General features: G+C 43.3%; 1 protein-coding gene across 1 annotated transcript in view; it reads right to left on the bottom strand.

The window, feature by feature from the left end:
- Window positions 1-17236, bottom strand: part of LOC110512895 (GDNF family receptor alpha-4-like) — a 222093-nt gene that overhangs the window by 85257 nt on the left and 119600 nt on the right. Inside the window, exon 2 of the mRNA XM_090219340.1 lies at window positions 219-500. Coding sequence (XP_090075466.1) covers window positions 219-500 — 282 coding nt within the window. The remainder of the gene's footprint in view (window positions 1-218; window positions 501-17236) is intronic.

Raw genomic sequence — 17236 nt, 5'->3', positions numbered from 1 at the left:
ACAGACTGGTACTATAGATTAGGGTTAGGTGTTAAACAGACTGGTGCTATAGATTAGGGCTAGGTGTTAAACAGACTGGTAATATAGATTAGGGCTAGGTGTTAAACAGACTGGTAATATAGATTAGGGCTAGGTGTTAAACAGACTGGTAATATAGAGTAGGGCTAGGTGTTAAACAGACTGGTAATATAGATTAGGGCTAGGTGTTATAGTCTCACCATGCAGGACAGACTGGTGCAGGCTCCAATAGATACTGAGGCAGTTCTTCTCTCTCTTCATGCCTCGTTTACACTGGCAGCCGTGCAGCGGGGAGGACAGCAGTGCCGTGACTGCGTTCTCACACTGGTTCCTGGCCCCAGGGCCCAGCTTCACACTGCCGTCCCCCGCCACACACTGTCTCAGCGTCCGCAGACGAGGGCTGCACGCGTCATCACTGGAGCAGGTGTCCCCAGCCTGTAGACAGTCTCTGTCCCTCCCCGCAGACACAGCGAGGGGGAGCCCTGAGGAAGAGACAGCACGAATTAAAACAGTTTTAGGTGGGAGTACAACGCTAGGTAATCAAACTGGTTAGTACTAGGTAATCAAACTGGTTAGTACTAGGTAATCAAACTGGTTAGTACTAGGTAATCAAACTGGTTAGTACTAGGTAATCAAACTGGTTAGTACTAGGTAATCAAACTGGTTAGTACTAGGTAACAGAACTGGTTAGTACTAGGTGATACTACTGGTTAGTGCTAGGTAATCAAACTGGTTAGTACTAGGTAATCAAACTGGTTAGTACTCGGTGATACTACTGGTTAGTACTAGGTAATCAAACTGGTTAGTGCTCGGTGATACTACTGGTTAGTACTAGGTAATCAAACTGGTTAGTGCTCGGTGATACTACTGGTTAGTACTAGGTAATCCAACTGGTTAGTACATGGTGATACTACTGGTTAGTACTCGGTGATACTACTGGTTAGTACTAGGTAACCAAACTGGTTAGTACTAGGTGATACTACTGGTTAGTACTAGGTAATCAAACTGGTTAGTACTAGGTAATCAAACTGGTTAGTACTAGGTAATCAAACTGGTTAGTACTAGATGATACTACTGGTTAGTACTAGGTAATCAAACTGGTTAGTACTAGGTAATCAAACTGGTTAGTACTAGGTAATCAAACTGGTTAGTACTAGGTAATCAAACTGGTTAGTACTAGGTAATCAAACTGGTTAGTACTAGGTAACAGAACTGGTTAGTACTAGGTGATACTACTGGTTAGTGCTAGGTAATCAAACTGGTTAGTACTAGGTAATCAAACTGGTTAGTACTCGGTGATACTACTGGTTAGTACTAGGTAATCAAACTGGTTAGTGCTCGGTGATACTACTGGTTAGTACTAGGTAATCAAACTGGTTAGTGCTCGGTGATACTACTGGTTAGTACTAGGTAATCAAACTGGTTAGTACTTGGTGATACTACTGGTTAGTACTCGGTGATACTACTGGTTAGTACTAGGTAACCAAACTGGTTAGTACTAGGTGATACTACTGGTTAGTACTAGGTCATCAAACTGGTTAGTGCTAGGTAATCAAACTGGTTAGTACTAGGTAACCAAACTGGTTAGTACTCGGTGATACTACTGGTTAGTACTAGGTAATCAAACTGGTTAGTGCTCGGTGATACTACTGGTTAGTACTAGGTAATCAAACTGGTTAGTGCTCGGTGATACTACTGGTTAGTACTAGGTAATCAAACTGGTTAGTACTCGGTGATACTACTGGTTAGTACTCAGTGATACTACTGGTTAGTACTAGGTAATCAAACTGGTTAGTACTTGGTGATACTACTGGTTAGTTCTAGGTAATCAAACTGGTTAGTACTAGGTAATCAAACTGGTTAGTACTAGGAAATCAAACTGGTTAGTACTAGGTAATCAAACTGGTTAGTACTAGGTAATCAAACTGGTTAGTACTAGGTAACCAAACTGGTTAGTACTAGGTGATACTACTGGTTAGTACTAGGTCATCAAACTGGTTAGTTCTAGGTAATCAAACTGGTTAGTACTAGGTAATCAAACTGGTTAATACTTGGTGATACTACTGGTTAGTACTAGGTCATCAAACTGGTTAGTACTAGGTAATCAAACTGGTTAGTGCTAGGTAATCAAACTGGTTAGTACTAGGTAATCAAACTGGTTAGTACTAGGTAATCAAACTGGTTAGTACTCGGTGATACTACTGGTTAGTACTAGGTAATCAAACTGGTTAGTACTAGGTAATCAAAATGGGTAGTACTAGGTGATACTACTGGTTAGTACTAGGTAATCAAACTGGTTAGTACTCTGTGATACCACTGGTTAGTACTAGGTGATACTACTGGTTAGTACTCGGTGATACTACTGGTTAGTACTAGGTAATCAAACTGGTTAGTTCTCGGTGATACTACTGGTTAGTACTAGGTAATCAAACTGGTTAGTACTCGGTGATACTACTGGTTAGTACTAGGTAATCAAACTGGTTAGTACTCGGTGATACTACTGGTTAGTACTAGGTGATACTACTGGTTAGTACTAGGTAATTAAACTGGTTAGCACTAGGTAATCAAACTGGTTAGTAATCGGTGATACTACTGGTTAGTACTCTGTGATTCTACTGGTTAGTACTAGATGACACTATGGGTTAGTACTAGGTGATACTACTGGTTAGTACTAGGTGATACCTCTGGTTAGTACTAGGTGATACTACTGGTTAGTACTAGGTAATTAAACTGGTTAGGACTAGGTGATACTACTGGTTAGTACTAGGTGATACTACTGGTTAGTACTAGGTGATACTACTGTTTAGTACTAGGCAATACTACCGGTTAGTACTAGGTGATACTACTGGTTAGTACTAGGTAATTAAACTGGTTAGTACTAGGTGATACTACTGGTTAGTACTAGGTGATACTACTGGTTAGTACTCGGTGACACTACTGGTTAGTACTAGGTTATACTACTGGTTAGTACTAGGTGATACTACTGGTTAGTACTAGGTGATACTACTGGTTAGTACTAGGTGATACTACTGGTTAGTACTCGGTGATACTACTGGTTAGTACTAGGTGATACTACTGGTCAGTACTAGGTGATACTACTGGTTAGTACTCGGTGATACTACTGTTTAGTACTAGGTGATATGTAACATAGCATTACATACAGAATAATACAACGTTTTCTGAGACTATGTTGGTTTTTGAGAACACACAGTACAGGTTAGGAACATCTCATGATATCGTATGTCATATTGTATTTGATTCTTGTGTTACTGTGATCAGGGAACTTTTGTGAATGAAACCCTGGTCTCAATGGGTTTTTCCCTGAATAAATAAAGAATAAATAAATCCATAAAAAAATCCAATAAATTGTTTAACTAGGAAAGATTGTTGAGGTTAAAACACTCTTTTTGTCCGTCTGCTCCCACACATAACAGCCCAGAGAGCATGGGGCCCGAGATGAGTCCACACACTAACAAAAACAACAACAAGGGGTTCTGTGTTTTCAGGGCAACCTGGCAAGAGGTCAGTAGGAGCTACACACAGACAACAGTATAGCAGACATGGGTTAGGACTAATAATGTCATGTTTCTGAAGTGCTATGTCATGGTTCTGAAGTGCTATGTCATGGTTCTGAAGTGCTATGTCATGGTTCTGAAGTGCTATGTCATGGTTCTGAAGTGCTATGTCATGGTTCTGAAGTGCTATGTCATGGTTCTGAAGTGCTATGTCATGGTTCTGAAGTGCTATGTCATGGTTCTGATGATAGTACAGCAGAAATCGTGCTACCGTTGATGAACAGGAAGATTTAGAGAAATTAAGACACTCAGCAACTTGACAGAGATAGACTCCCAACCCAATTATCATGAGTGATTTATTTGAATCCCAGGCCAACACAAACCAAAAGGCTCTTTTTATAGCTACTGTAAATTAGTAGAGAGAGCGGGAGGGAGGGAGGGAGGCAGAGAGAGTAAGAGAGAGAGAGGCAGAGAGAGAGAGAGAAAAAATGTCCTCCGTGTACAACGTAGAACACCAAATAATAGATGCAGAGCAGAATTAGGCCGATACCCACAAATGATCAAAAGCCAGAAAAGAGCCTATAAATTCTACAACCACCTAAAAGGAAGCGATTCCCAAACGTTCCATAACAAAGCCATCACCTACAGAGAGATGAACCTGGAGAAGAGTCCCCTAAGCAAGTTGGTCCTGGGGCTCTGTTCACAAACACAAACACACCCTACAGAGCCCCAGGACAGAAACACAATTAGACCCAACTGAGCTGCACTTCCAAACCTCCTGCCAAATGTATGACCATAGTAGAGACACATATTTCTCTCAGATTACACAGACCTACAAATAACTAAAAACCAAACCCAATTTTGATAAACTCCCAAATCTACTGGGTGAAATACCACAGTGTGCCATCACAGCAGCAAGATTTGTGACCTGTTGCCACGAGAAAAGTGCAACCAGTGAAGAACACACACCATTGTAAATACAACCCATATTTATGCTTATTTATTTTCCCGTTTGTACTTAAACCATTTTCACGTAATAATTTTGGAACTTTTATGATTGTAATGTTTACTGTTCATTGTTATTGTTTATATCACTTTTGTTTATTATCTACCTCATTTGCTTTGGCAATGTTACCATATGTTTCCCAAGCCAATAAAGCCCTTTGAATTTAACTGAAAGAAGAAGGAGAGGTAGAGAGAGTCAAATTAAATCAAATCAAATTTTATTGGTCACATACACATGGTTAGCAGATGTTAATGCGAGTGTAGCGAAATGCTTGTCATTCTAGTTCCGACAGTACAGTAATATCTAACAAGTAATCTAACAATTCCCCAACAACTCCCTAATACACACAAGTGCAAAGGAATTAATAATAATATGTACATAAGATATATGGATGAGTGATGGCTGAACGGCATAGGCAAGATGCAGTAGATGGTATAGAGTACAGGACCTACAGTGGGGAGAACAAGTATTTGATACACTGCCGATTTTGCAGGTTTTCCTACTTACAAAGCATGTAGAGGTCTGTAATCCAGAAAAAAATCCAGAAAATCACATTGTATGATTTTTAAGTAATTCATTTGCATTTTATTGCATGACATAAGTATTTGATACATCAGAAAAGCAGAACTTAATATTTGGTACAGAAACCTTTGTTTTTAAATACAGAGATCATACGTTTCCTGTAGTTCTTGACCAGGTTTGCACACACTGCAGCAGGGATTTTGGCCCACTCCTCCATACAGACCTTCTCCAGATCCTTCAGGTTTCGGGGCTGTCGCTGGGCAATACGGACTTTCAGCTCCCACCAAAGATTTTCTATTGGGTTCAGGTCTGGAGACTGGCTAGGCCACTCCAGGACCTTTAGATGCTTCTTACGGAGCCACTCCTTAGTTTCCCTGGCTGTGTGTTTCGGGTTGTTGTCATGCTGGAAGACCCAGCCACAACCCATCTTCAATGCTCTTACTGGGGGATGGAGGTTGTTTTTATTTTATTTATTTCACCTTTATTTAATCAGGTAGGCTAGTTGAGAACAAGTTCTCATTTGCAACTGCGACCTGGCCAAGATAAAGCATAGCAGTGTGAACAGACAACACAGAGTTACACATGGAGTAAACAATTAACAAGTCAATAACACAGTAGAAAAAAAGAGAGTCTATATACATTGTGTGCAAAAGGCATGAGGAGGTAGGCAAATAATAAACATTTTGCAGATTAACACTGGAGTGATAAATGATCAGATGGTCATGTACAGGTAGAGATGTTGGTGTGCAAAAGAGCAGAAAAGTAAATAAATAAAAACAGTATGGGGATGAGGTAGTGAAAATTGGGTGGGCTATACACTGTGATGTCCATGGAGAACAAGAGCACCTCCTCCCAGTTGCCCACTGCACCGAGGCTAGGTAACACAGTCACCACCGATAAATCCATGATTATCGAAAACATCAACAAGCATTTCTCAACGGCTGGCCATGCCTTCCTCTTGGCTACTCCAACCTCGGCCAACAGCTCAGCCCCCCCCGCAGCTACTCGCCAAAGCCTCTCCAGGTTCTCCTTTACCCAAATCCAAATAGCAGATGTTCTGAAAGAGCTGCAAAACCTGGACCTGTACAAATCAGTTGGGCTTGACAATCTGGACCCTCTATTTCTGAAACTATCCGCTGCCATTGTCGCAACCCCTATTACCAGCCTGTTCAACCTCTCTTTCATATCGTCTGAGATCCCCAAGGATTGGAAAGCTGCTGCAGTCATCCCCCTCTTCAAAGGGAGAGACACCCTGGACCCAAACTGTTACAGACCTATATCCATCCTGCCCTGCCTATCTAAGGTCTTCGAAAGCCAAGTCAACAAACAGGTCACTGACCATCTCGAATCCCACCGTACCTTCTCCGCTGTGCAATCTGGTTTCCGAGCCGGTCACGGATGCACCTCAGCCACGCTCAAGGTACTAAACGATATCATAACCGGCATCGATAAAAGACAGTACTGTGCAGACGTCTTCATCGACCTTGCCAAGGCTTTCGACTCTGTCAATCACCATAGTCTTATCGGCAGACTCAGTAGCCTCGGTTTTTCTGATGACTGCCTTGCCTGGTTCACCAACTACTTTGCAGACAGAGTTCAGTGTGTCAAATCGGAGGGCATGCTGTCCGGTCCTCTGGCAGTCTCTATGGGGGTGCCACAGGGTTCAATTCTCAGGCCGACTCTTTTCTCTGTATATATCAATGATGTTGCTCTTGCTGCGGGCGATTCCCTGATCCACCTCTACGCAGACGACACCATTCTGTATACTTCCGGCCCGTCCTTGGACACTGTGCTATCTAACCTCCAAACGAGCTTCAATGCCATTCAACACTCCTTCCGTGGCCTCCAACTGCTCTTAAACGCTAGTAAAACCAAATGCATAATTTTCAACCGATCGCTGCCTGCACCCACACGCCCGACTAACATCACCACCCGGGATGGTTCCGACCTAGAATATGTGGACGTCTATAAGTACCTAGGTGTCTGGCTAGACTGTAAACTCTCCTTCCAGACTCATATCAAACATCTCCAATCTAAAATCAAATCTAGAGTCGGCTATTCCGCAACAAAGCCTCCTTCACTCACGCCGCCAAACTTACCCTAGTAAAACTGACTATCCTACCGATCCTTGTCACTAAAGCACCTTATACCATCCACCACTGCGACCTGTATGCTCTAGTCGGCTGGCCCTCGCTACATATTCGTCGCCAGACCCACTGGCTCCAGGTCATCTACAAGTCCATGCTAGGTAACACCCACCCGTAGCACGCGCTCCAGCAGGTGTATCTCACTGATCATCCCTAAAGCCAACACCTCATTTGGCCGCCTTTCATTCCAGTTCTCTGCAGCCTGTGACTGGAACGAATTGCAAAAATCGCTGAAGTTGGAGACTTTTATCTCCCTCACCAACTTCAAACATCTGCTATCTGAGCAGCTAAACGACATGATTTAAAGCAGAGGTTCGCACTTTCAGTTTTGTGTGAATGCTGCCATCAATCCACGGTTTCTGGTTAGGGTAGGTTTTAATAGTCACAGTGGGTAAAACATCTCCAATGCACTTCCTAATAAACTCACTCACCGAGTCAGTGAATACGTCAATGTTATTGTCTGAAGCTACCTGGAACATATCCCAGTCCACATGATCGAAGCAATCTTGAAGCGTGGAATCTGTTTGGTCAGATCAGCATTGGATAGACCTAAATACCCTTCCTGTTTTAGTTTCTGCCTATAGGAGGGGAGCAACAAGATGGAGTCATGGTCAGATTTGCCGAAGGGAGGATGGGGGAGGGCCTTGTATGCATTGCGGAGGTTAGAGTAGCAGTGGTCCAATGTTTTGCTCGAGTGGGTACTTACAATCAATGTGCAGGTAGAATTTAGGTAGCCTTGTTCTCAAATTAAAAAGGCTCTCTATGGTCAGGGCGTGACAGTTATGATTGCACCATGAGTCATCAACTCAGAGACGGAGGCAGAGAGAGAGAGGGTCAGAGACCTGCATTTAATGACATAAAGAAATGTCATTACATTGTGTTTGTTCCGGAATAATACAGGCTGACAGCTTCAGAATACAAAGCTCCTCAGAGTACTGAGGAAAAGGGAAATGGATTAACACATTATACTCTTAGAGCTCTTCAGAGTACTGAGGAAAAGGGAAATGGATTAACAGATTATACTCTTAGAGCTCTTCAGAGTACTGAGGAAAAGGGAAATGGATTAACACATTATACTCTTAGAGCTCTTCAGAGTACTGAGGAAAAGGGAAATGGATTAACACATTATAGTCTTCTTGTTAACTTCTAAACACACTCTTGTTGTCTACTGTCAGGGTGCTACAGTCTCTATTATCTACAGTCAGGGTGCTACAGTCTCTATTGTCTACAGTCAGAGTGTTACAGTCTCTATTGTCTAGTCAGAGTGTTACAGTCTCTATTGTCTACAGTCAGAGTGTTACAGTCTCTATTGTCTAGTCAGAGTGCTACTGTCTATATTGTCTACAGTCAGAGCGCTACAGTCTCTATTGTCTACAGTCAGAGTGCTACAGTCTATATTGTCTACAGTCAGAGTGCTACAGTCTATATTGTCTACAGTCAGAGTGCTACACTCTCTATTGTCTCTATTGTCTAGTCAGAGTGGTACCGTCTCTATTGTCTAGTCAGAGTGTTACAGTCAGAGTGCTGCAGTCCCTAGTGTCTACAGTCAGAGTGTTACAGTCTCTATTGTCTACAGTCAGAGTGTTACAGTCTCTATTGTCTAGTCAGAGTGCTACAGTCTCTATTGTCTAGTCAGAGTGCTACTGTCTCTATTGTCTAGTCAGTGTTACAGTCTCTATTGTCTAGTCAGTGTTACAGTCTTTATTGTCTAGTCAGAGTGCTACAGTCTCTATTGTCTAGTCAGTGTTACAGTCTCTATTGTCTAGTCAGTGTTACAGTCTCTATTGTCTAGTCAGAGTGCTACAGTCTCTATTGTCTAGTCAGTGTTACAGTCTCTATTGTCTAGTCAGTGTTACAGTCTCTATTGTCTAGTCAGAGTGTTACAGTCTCTATTGTCTAGTCAGAGTGCTACAGTCTCTATTGTCTAGTCAGTGTTACAGTCTCTATTGTCTAGTCAGTGTTACAGTCCCTATTGTCTACAGTCAGAGTGTTACAGTCTCTATTGTCTAGTCAGAGTGCTACAGTCTCTACTGTCTAGTCAGTGTTACAGTCTCTATTGTCTAGTCATAGTGCTACAGTCTCTATTGTCTAGTCAGAGTGTTACAGTCTCTATTGTCTAGTCAGAGTGCTACAGTCTCTATTGTCTAGTCAGTGTTACAGTCTCTATTGTCTAGTCAGTGTTACAGTCCCTATTGTCTACAGTCAGAGTGTTACAGTCTCTATTGTCTAGTCAGAGTGTTACAGTCTCTATTGTCTAGTCAGAGTGCTACAGTCCCTAGTGTCTACAGTCAGAGTGTTACAGTCTCTATTGTCTAGTCAGAGTGCTACAGTCTCTATTGTCTAGTCAGTGTTACAGTCTCTATTGTCTAGTCAGTGTTACAGTCTCTATTGTCTAGTCAGTGTTACAGTCTCTATTGTCTAGTCAGAGTGTTACAGTCTCTATTGTCTAGTCAGAGTGCTACAGTCTCTATTGTCTAGTCAGTGTTACAGTCTCTATTGTCTAGTCAGTGTTACAGTCCCTATTGTCTACAGTCAGAGTGCTACAGTCTCTATTGTCTAGTCAGAGTGCTACAGTCTCTATTGTCTAGTCAGTGTTACAGTCTCTATTGTCTAGTCAGTGTTACAGTCTCTATTGTCTAGTCAGAGTGTTACAGTCTCTATTGTCTAGTCAGTGTTACAGTCTCTATTGTCTAGTCAGAGTTTTACAGTCTCTATTGTCTACTCAGAGTTGTACAGTCTCTATTGTCTACAGTCAGAGTGTTAGTCTCTATTGTCTACAGTCAGAGTGCTACAGTCTCTATTGTCTAGTCAGAGTGTTACAGTCTCTATTGTCTACAGTCAGAGTGTTAGTCTCTATTGTCTACAGTCAGAGTGCTACAGTCTCAATTGTCTAGTCAGAGTGTTACAGTCTCTATTGTCTAGTCAGAGTGTTAGTCTCTATTGTCTAGTCAGAGTGCTACAGTCTCTATTGTCTACAGTCAGAGTGCTACAGTCTCTATTGTCTAGTCAGAGTGCTACAGTCTCTATTGTCTAGTCAGAGTGCTACAGTCTCTATTGTCTAGTCAGTGTTACAGTCTCTATTGTCTAGTCAGAGTGTTAGTCTCTATTGTCTAGTCAGAGTGCTACAGTCTCTATTGTCTACAGTCAGAGTGCTACAGTCTCTATTGTCTAGTCAGAGTGCTACAGTCTCTATTGTCTAGTCAGAGTGCTACAGTCTCTATTGTCTAGTCAGTGTTACAGTCTCTATTGTCTAGTCAGAGTGTTACAGTCTCTATTGTCTAGTCAGAGTTTTACAGTCTCTATTGTCTAGTCACAGTTTTACAGTCTCTATTGTCTAGTCAGAGTGTTAGTCTCTATTGTCTAGTCAGAGTGCTACAGTCTCTATTGTCTACAGTCAGAGTGCCACCGTCTCTATTGTCTAGTCAGAGTGCTACAGTCTCTATTGTCTAGTCAGAGTGTTACAGTCTCTATTGTCTAGTCAGAGTGTTACAGTCTCTATTGTCTAGTCAGAGTTTTACAGTCTCTATTGTCTAGTCAGAGTTTTACAGTCTCTATTGTCTAGTCAGAGTGTTACAGTCTCTATTGTCTACAGTCAGAGTGTTAGTCTCTATTGTCTACAGTCAGAGTGTTACAGTCTCTATTGTCTAGTCAGAGTGTTACAGTCTCTATTGTCTACAGTCAGAGTGTTAGTCTATATTGTCTACAGTCAGAGTGCTTCAGTCCCTAATGTCTACAGTCAGAGTGTTACAGTCCCTATTGTCTAGTCAGAGTGCTACAGTCTCTATTGTCTACAGTCAGTGTGCTACAGTCTCTATTGTCTAGTCAGAGTGTTACAGTCTCTATTGTCTAGTCAGAGTGTTACAGTCAGAGTGTTACAGTCAGAGTGCTACAGTCCCTATTGTCTACAGTCAGAGTGCTACAGTCTCTATTGTCTACAGTCAGAGTGTTACAATGTATATTGTCTACAGTCAGAGTGCTACAGTCTCTATTGTCTACAGTCAGAGTGTTACAGTCTCTATTGTCTACAGTCAGAGTGCTACTGTCTTTATTGTCTAGTCAGAGTGTTACAGTCTCTATTGTCTAGTCAGAGTGTTACAGTCTATATTGTTTACAGTCAGAGTGTTACAGTCCCTATTGTCTACAGTCAGAGTGCTACAGTCTCTATTGTCTACAGTCAGAGTGCTACAGTCTCTATTGTCTACAGTCAGAGTGCTACAGTCTCTATTATCTACAGTCAGAGTGCTACAGTCTCTATTGTCTACAGTCAGAGTGCTACAGTCTCTATTGTCTACAGTCAGAGTGCTACAGTCTCTATTTTCTACAGTCAGAGTGCTACAGTCTCTATTGTCTACAGTCAGAGTGCTACAGTCTCTATTGTCTACAGTCAGAGTGTTACAGTCCCTATTGTCTACAGTCAGAGTGCTACAGTCTCTATTGTCTACAGTCAGAGTGTTACAGTCTCTATTGTCTACAGTCAGAGTGCTACAGTCTCTATTGTCTACAGTCAGAGTGCTACAGTCTCTATTGTCTACAGTCAGAGTGTTACAGTCTCTATTGTCTACAGTCAGAGTGCTACTGTCTCTATTGTCTAGTCAGAGTTCTACAGTCAGAGTGTTACAGTCTCTAGGTAGATGTATAGATAGATGGAGGTAGATCGAGTGAGAGAAAGAAAGATTGATAGATATAGAGAGATCGATAGAGAGATACCAAATAATGCATGCAGAGCAGAATTAGGCCGATACCCACTAATTATCAGAATCCAGAAAAGAGCCGTTAAATTCTACAACCACCTAAAAGGAAGCGATTCCCAAACCTTCCATAACAAAGCCATCACCTACAGAGAGATTAACCTGGAGAAGAGTCCCCTAAGCAAGCTGGTCCTGGGGCTCTGTTCACAAACACAAACACACCCTACAGAGCCCCAGGACAGCAGCACAATTAGACCAAAAGGTAATTACTTGACACATTAGAAAGAATTAACAAAAAACAGAGCAAACTAGAATGCTATTTGGCCCTAAACAGAGAGTACACAGCGGCAGAATACCTGACCACTGTGACTGACCCAAAATTAAGGAAAGCTTTGACTATGTACAGACTCAGTGAGCATAGCCTTGCTATTGAGAAAGGCCGCCCGTAGGCAGACCTGGCTCTCAAGAGAAGACAGGCTATGTGCTCACTGCCCACAAAATGAGGTGGAAACTGAGCTGCACTTCCTAACCTCCTGCCCAATGTATGACCACATTTCCCTCAGACAACACAGATCAACAAATAATTTGAAAATAAAACCAATTTTGATAAACTCCCATATCTACTGGGTGAAATACCACAGTGTGCATCACAGCAGCGAGATTTGTGACCTGTTGCCATGAGAGAAGGGCAACCAGTGAAGAACACACACCATTGTAAACACAACCTATACGTATCTGTTTATTTTCCATTTCATACTTCATCTACTACTGTTACAACACTGTACATAGTCAATAATATATCACTTGAAAAACTTTTGAGAGAGTCTTTTTTAATATGTTTTTTAAAAATTATTATCTAATTCACTTGTAATGTGAATATATGCTTTCCATGACAATAAAGCCCTTTGAATAGAACTGAATAGAGAGCAAGAGAGACAGGTTAGAGAGACAGGTTAGAGAGACAGGTTAGAGAGACAGGTTAGAGAGACAGGTTAGAGAGACAGGTTAGAGAGACAGGTTAGAGAGACAGGTTAGAGAGACAGGTCAGAGAGACAGGTTAGAGAGACAGGTTAGAGAGACAGGTTAGAGAGACAGGTTAGAGAGACAGGTTAGAGAGACAGGTTGAGAGACAGGTTAGAGAGACAGGTTGAGAGACAGGTTAGAGAGACAGGTTAGAGAGACAGGTTAGAGAGACAGGTTAGAGAGACAGGTTAGAGAGACAGGTTGAGAGACAGGTTAGAGAGACAGGTTAGAGAGACAGGTTAGAGAGACAGGTTAGAGAGACAGGTTAGAGAGACAGGTTAGAGAGACAGGTTGAGAGACAGGTTAGAGAGACAGGTTAGAGAGACAGGTTAGAGAGACAGGTTAGAGAGACAGGTTAGAGAGACAGGTTAGAGAGACAGGTTGAGAGACAGGTTAGAGAGACAGGTTAGAGAGACAGGTTAGAGAGACAGGTTAGAGAGACAGGTTAGAGAGTCAGGTTTGAGAGACAGGTTAGAGAGACAGGTTAGAGAGACAGGTTAGAGAGACAGGTTAGAGAGACAGGTTAGAGAGACAGGTTGAGAGACAGGTTAGAGAGACAGGTTAGAGAGACAGGTTAGAGAGACAGGTTAGAGAGACAGGTTGAGAGACAGGTTAGAGAGACAGGTTAGAGAGACAGGTTAGAGAGACAGGTTAGAGAGACAGGTTAGAGAGACAGGTTAGAGAGACAGGTTAGAGAGACAGGATAGAGAGACAGGTTAGAGAGACAGGTTGAGAGACAGGTTAGAGAGACAGGTTAGAGAGACAGGTTAGAGAGACAGGTTGAGAGACAGGTTAGAGAGACAGGTTAGAGAGACAGGTTAGAGAGACAAGTTAGAGAGACAGGTTAGAGAGACAGGTTGAGAGACAGGTTAGAGAGACAGGTTAGAGAGACAGGTTAGAGAGACAGGTTAGAGAGACAGGTTGAGAGACAGGTTAGAGAGACAGGTTGAGAGACAGGTTAGAGAGACAGGTTAGAGAGACAGGTTAGAGAGACAGGTTGAGAGACAGGTTGAGAGACAAGTTAGAGAGACAGGTTAGAGAGACAGGTTGAGAGACAGGTTAGAGAGACAGGTTAGAGAGACAGGTCAGAGAGACAGGTCAGAGAGACAGGTTAGAGAGACAGTTTAGAGAGACAGGTTGAGAGACAGGTTAGAGAGACAGGTTAGAGAGACAGGTTAGAGAGACAGGTTGAGAGACAGGTTGAGAGACAGGTTAGAGAGACAGGTTAGAGAGACAGGTTAGAGAGACAGGTTGAGAGACAGGTTAGAGAGACAGGTTGAGAGACAGGTTTGAGAGACAGGTTTGAGAGTCAGGTTTGAGAGACAGGTTAGAGAGACAGGTTAGAGAGACAGGTTAGAGAGACAGGTTAGAGAGACAGGTTGAGAGACATGCTAGAGAGACAGGTTAGAGAGACAGGTTAGAGAGACAGGTTAGAGAGGCAGGTTAGAGAGACAGGTTGAGAGACAGGTTAGAGAGACAGGTTGAGAGACAGGTTAGAGAGACAGGTTAGAGAGACAGGTTGAGAGACAGGTTGAGAGACATGTTAGAGAGACAGGTTGAGAGACAGGTTGAGAGACATGTTAGAGAGACAGGTTAGAGAGACAGGTTAGAGAGACAGGTTAGAGAGGCAGGTTAGAGAGACACGTTAGAGATACAGGTTAGAGAGATAGGTTAGAGAGACAGGTTGAGAGGCAGGTTGAGAGACAGGTTAGAGAGACAGATTGAGAGACAGGTTAGAGAGACAGGTTGAGAGACTGGTTGAGAGACAGGTTGAGAGACAGGTTGAGAGACAGGTTAGAGAGACAGGTTGAGAGACAGGTTGAGAGACAGGTTGAGAGACAGGTTAGAGAGACAGGTTGAGAGACAGGTTAGAAAGACAGGTTGAGACACAGGTTAGAGAGACAGGTTGAGAGACAGGTTAGAGAGACAGGTAAAGAGACAGGTAGAGAGACAGGTTGAGAGACAGGTTGAGAGACAGGTTAGAGACAGGTTGAGAGAAAGGTTAGAGAGACAGGTTGAGAGAAAGGTTAGAGAGACAGGTTAGAGAGACAGGTTGAGAGACAGGTTGAGAGACAGGTAAAGAGACAGGTTGAGAGACAGGTTAGAGAGACAGGTTGAGAGACAGGTTAGAGAGACAGGTTAGAGAGACCGGTAGAGAGACAGGTTAGAGAGACAGGTTGAGAGACAGGTTGAGAGACAGGTTGACAGACAGGTTAAAGAAGACAGGTTAGAGAGACAGGTTAGAGAGACGGGTTGAGAGACAGGTTAGAGAGACAGGTTAGAGAGACAGGTTGAGAGACAGGTTTGAGACACAGGTTGAGAGACAAGTTAGAGAGACAGGTTAGAGAGGCAGGTTGAGAGACAGGTTAGAGAGACAGGTAAAGAGACAGGTAGAGAGACAGGTAGAGAGACAGGTTAGAGAGACAGGTAGAGAGAAAGGTTAGAGAGACAGGTTGAGAGACAGGTTAGAGAGACCGTTAGAGAGTCCGGTAGAGAGACAGGTTAGAGAGACAGGTTGAGAGACAGGTTGAGAGACAGGTTGAGAGACAGGTTAACAGACAGGTTAAAGAAGACAGGTTAGAGAGACGGGTTGAGAGACAGGTTAGAGAGACAGGTTAGAGAGACAGGTTGAGAGACAGGTTGAGAGACAGGTTAGAGACACAGGTTGAGAGACAAGTTAGAGAGACAGGTTAGAGAGGCAGGTTGAGAGACAGGTTAGAGAGACAGGTTAGAGAGACAGGTTGAGAGACAGGTTGAGAGACAGGTTAGAGAGACAGGTTGAGAGGCAGGTTGAGAGACAGGTTGAGAGACAGGTTAGAGAGACAGGTTGAGAGGCAGGTTGAGAGACAGGTTAGAGAGACAGGTTAGAGAGACATGTTGAGAGACAGGTTAGAGAGACAGGTTGAGAGACAGTTTGAGAGACAGTTTAGAGAGACAGTTAAAGAGACAGGTAGAGAGACAGGTTGAGAGACAGGTTGAGAGACAGGTTAGAGAGACAGGTTAGAGAGACAGGTTAGAGAGACCGGTAGAGAGACCGGTAGAGAGACCGTTAGAGAGACAGGTTGAGAGACAGGTTAGAGAGACAGGTTGAGAGACAGGTTGAGAGACAGGTTGAGAGACAGGTAAAGAGACAGGTTGAGAGACAGGTTAGAGAGACAGGTTAGAGAGACAGGTTGAGAGACAGGTTAGAGAGACAGGTTGAGAGACAGGTTAGAGAGACAGGTTAGAGAGACAGGTTGAGAGACAGGTTAGAGAGACAGGTTGAGAGACAGGTTTGAGACACAGGTTGAGAGACAAGTTAGAGAGACAGGTTAGAGAGGCAGGTTGAGAGACAGGTTAGAGAGACAGGTAAAGAGACAGGTAGAGAGACAGGTAGAGAGACAGGTTAGAGAGACAGGTAGAGAGAAAGGTTAGAGAGACAGGTTGAGAGACAGGTTAGAGAGACCGTTAGAGAGACCGGTAGAGAGACAGGTTAGAGAGAGAGGTTGAGAGACAGGTTGAGAGACAGGTTGAGAGACAGGTTGACAGACAGGTTAAAGAAGACAGGTTAGAGAGACGGGTTGAGAGACAGGTTAGAGAGACAGGTTAGAGAGACAGGTTGAGAGACAGGTTGAGAGACAGGTTAGAGACACAGGTTGAGAGACAAGTTAGAGAGACAGGTTAGAGAGGCAGGTTGAGAGACAGGTTAGAGAGACAGGTTAGAGAGACAGGTTGAGAGACAGGTTGAGAGACAGGTTAGAGAGACAGGTTGAGAGGCAGGTTGAGAGACAGGTTGAGAGACAGGTTAGAGAGACAGGTTGAGAGGCAGGTTGAGAGACAGGTTAGAGAGACAGGTTAGAGAGACAGGTTGAGAGACAGGTTAGAGAGACAGGTTGAGAGACAGTTTGAGAGACAGTTTAGAGAGACAGTTAAAGAGACAGGTAGAGAGACAGGTTGAGAGACAGGTTGAGAGACAGGTTAGAGAGACAGGTTAGAGAGACAGGTTAGAGAGACCGGTAGAGAGACCGGTAGAGAGACCGGTAGAGAGACAGGTTGAGAGACAGGTTAGAGAGACAGGTTGAGAGACAGGTTGAGAGACAGGTTGAGAGACAGGTAAAGAGACAGGTTGAGAGACAGGTTAGAGAGACAGGTTAGAGAGACAGGTTGAGAGACAGGTTAGAGAGACAGGTTGAGAGACAGGTTAGAGAGACATGTTGAGAGACAGGTTAGAGAGACAGGTTAGAGAGACAGGTTGAGAGACAGGTTGAGAGACAGGTTGAGAGACAGGTTAGAGAGATAGGTTAGAGAGACAGGTTGAGAGACAGGTTGAGAGACAGG

This window comes from Oncorhynchus mykiss, chromosome 25 (assembly GCF_057628025.1).
Source record: "Oncorhynchus mykiss isolate SJ-2025 chromosome 25, ASM5762802v1, whole genome shotgun sequence".
In the NCBI taxonomy this organism is placed as follows: Eukaryota; Metazoa; Chordata; class Actinopteri; order Salmoniformes; family Salmonidae; genus Oncorhynchus; species Oncorhynchus mykiss.
Note: the sequence above shows the minus strand (reverse complement) of the source record. Positions and strands in the feature narration are given on the sequence as shown.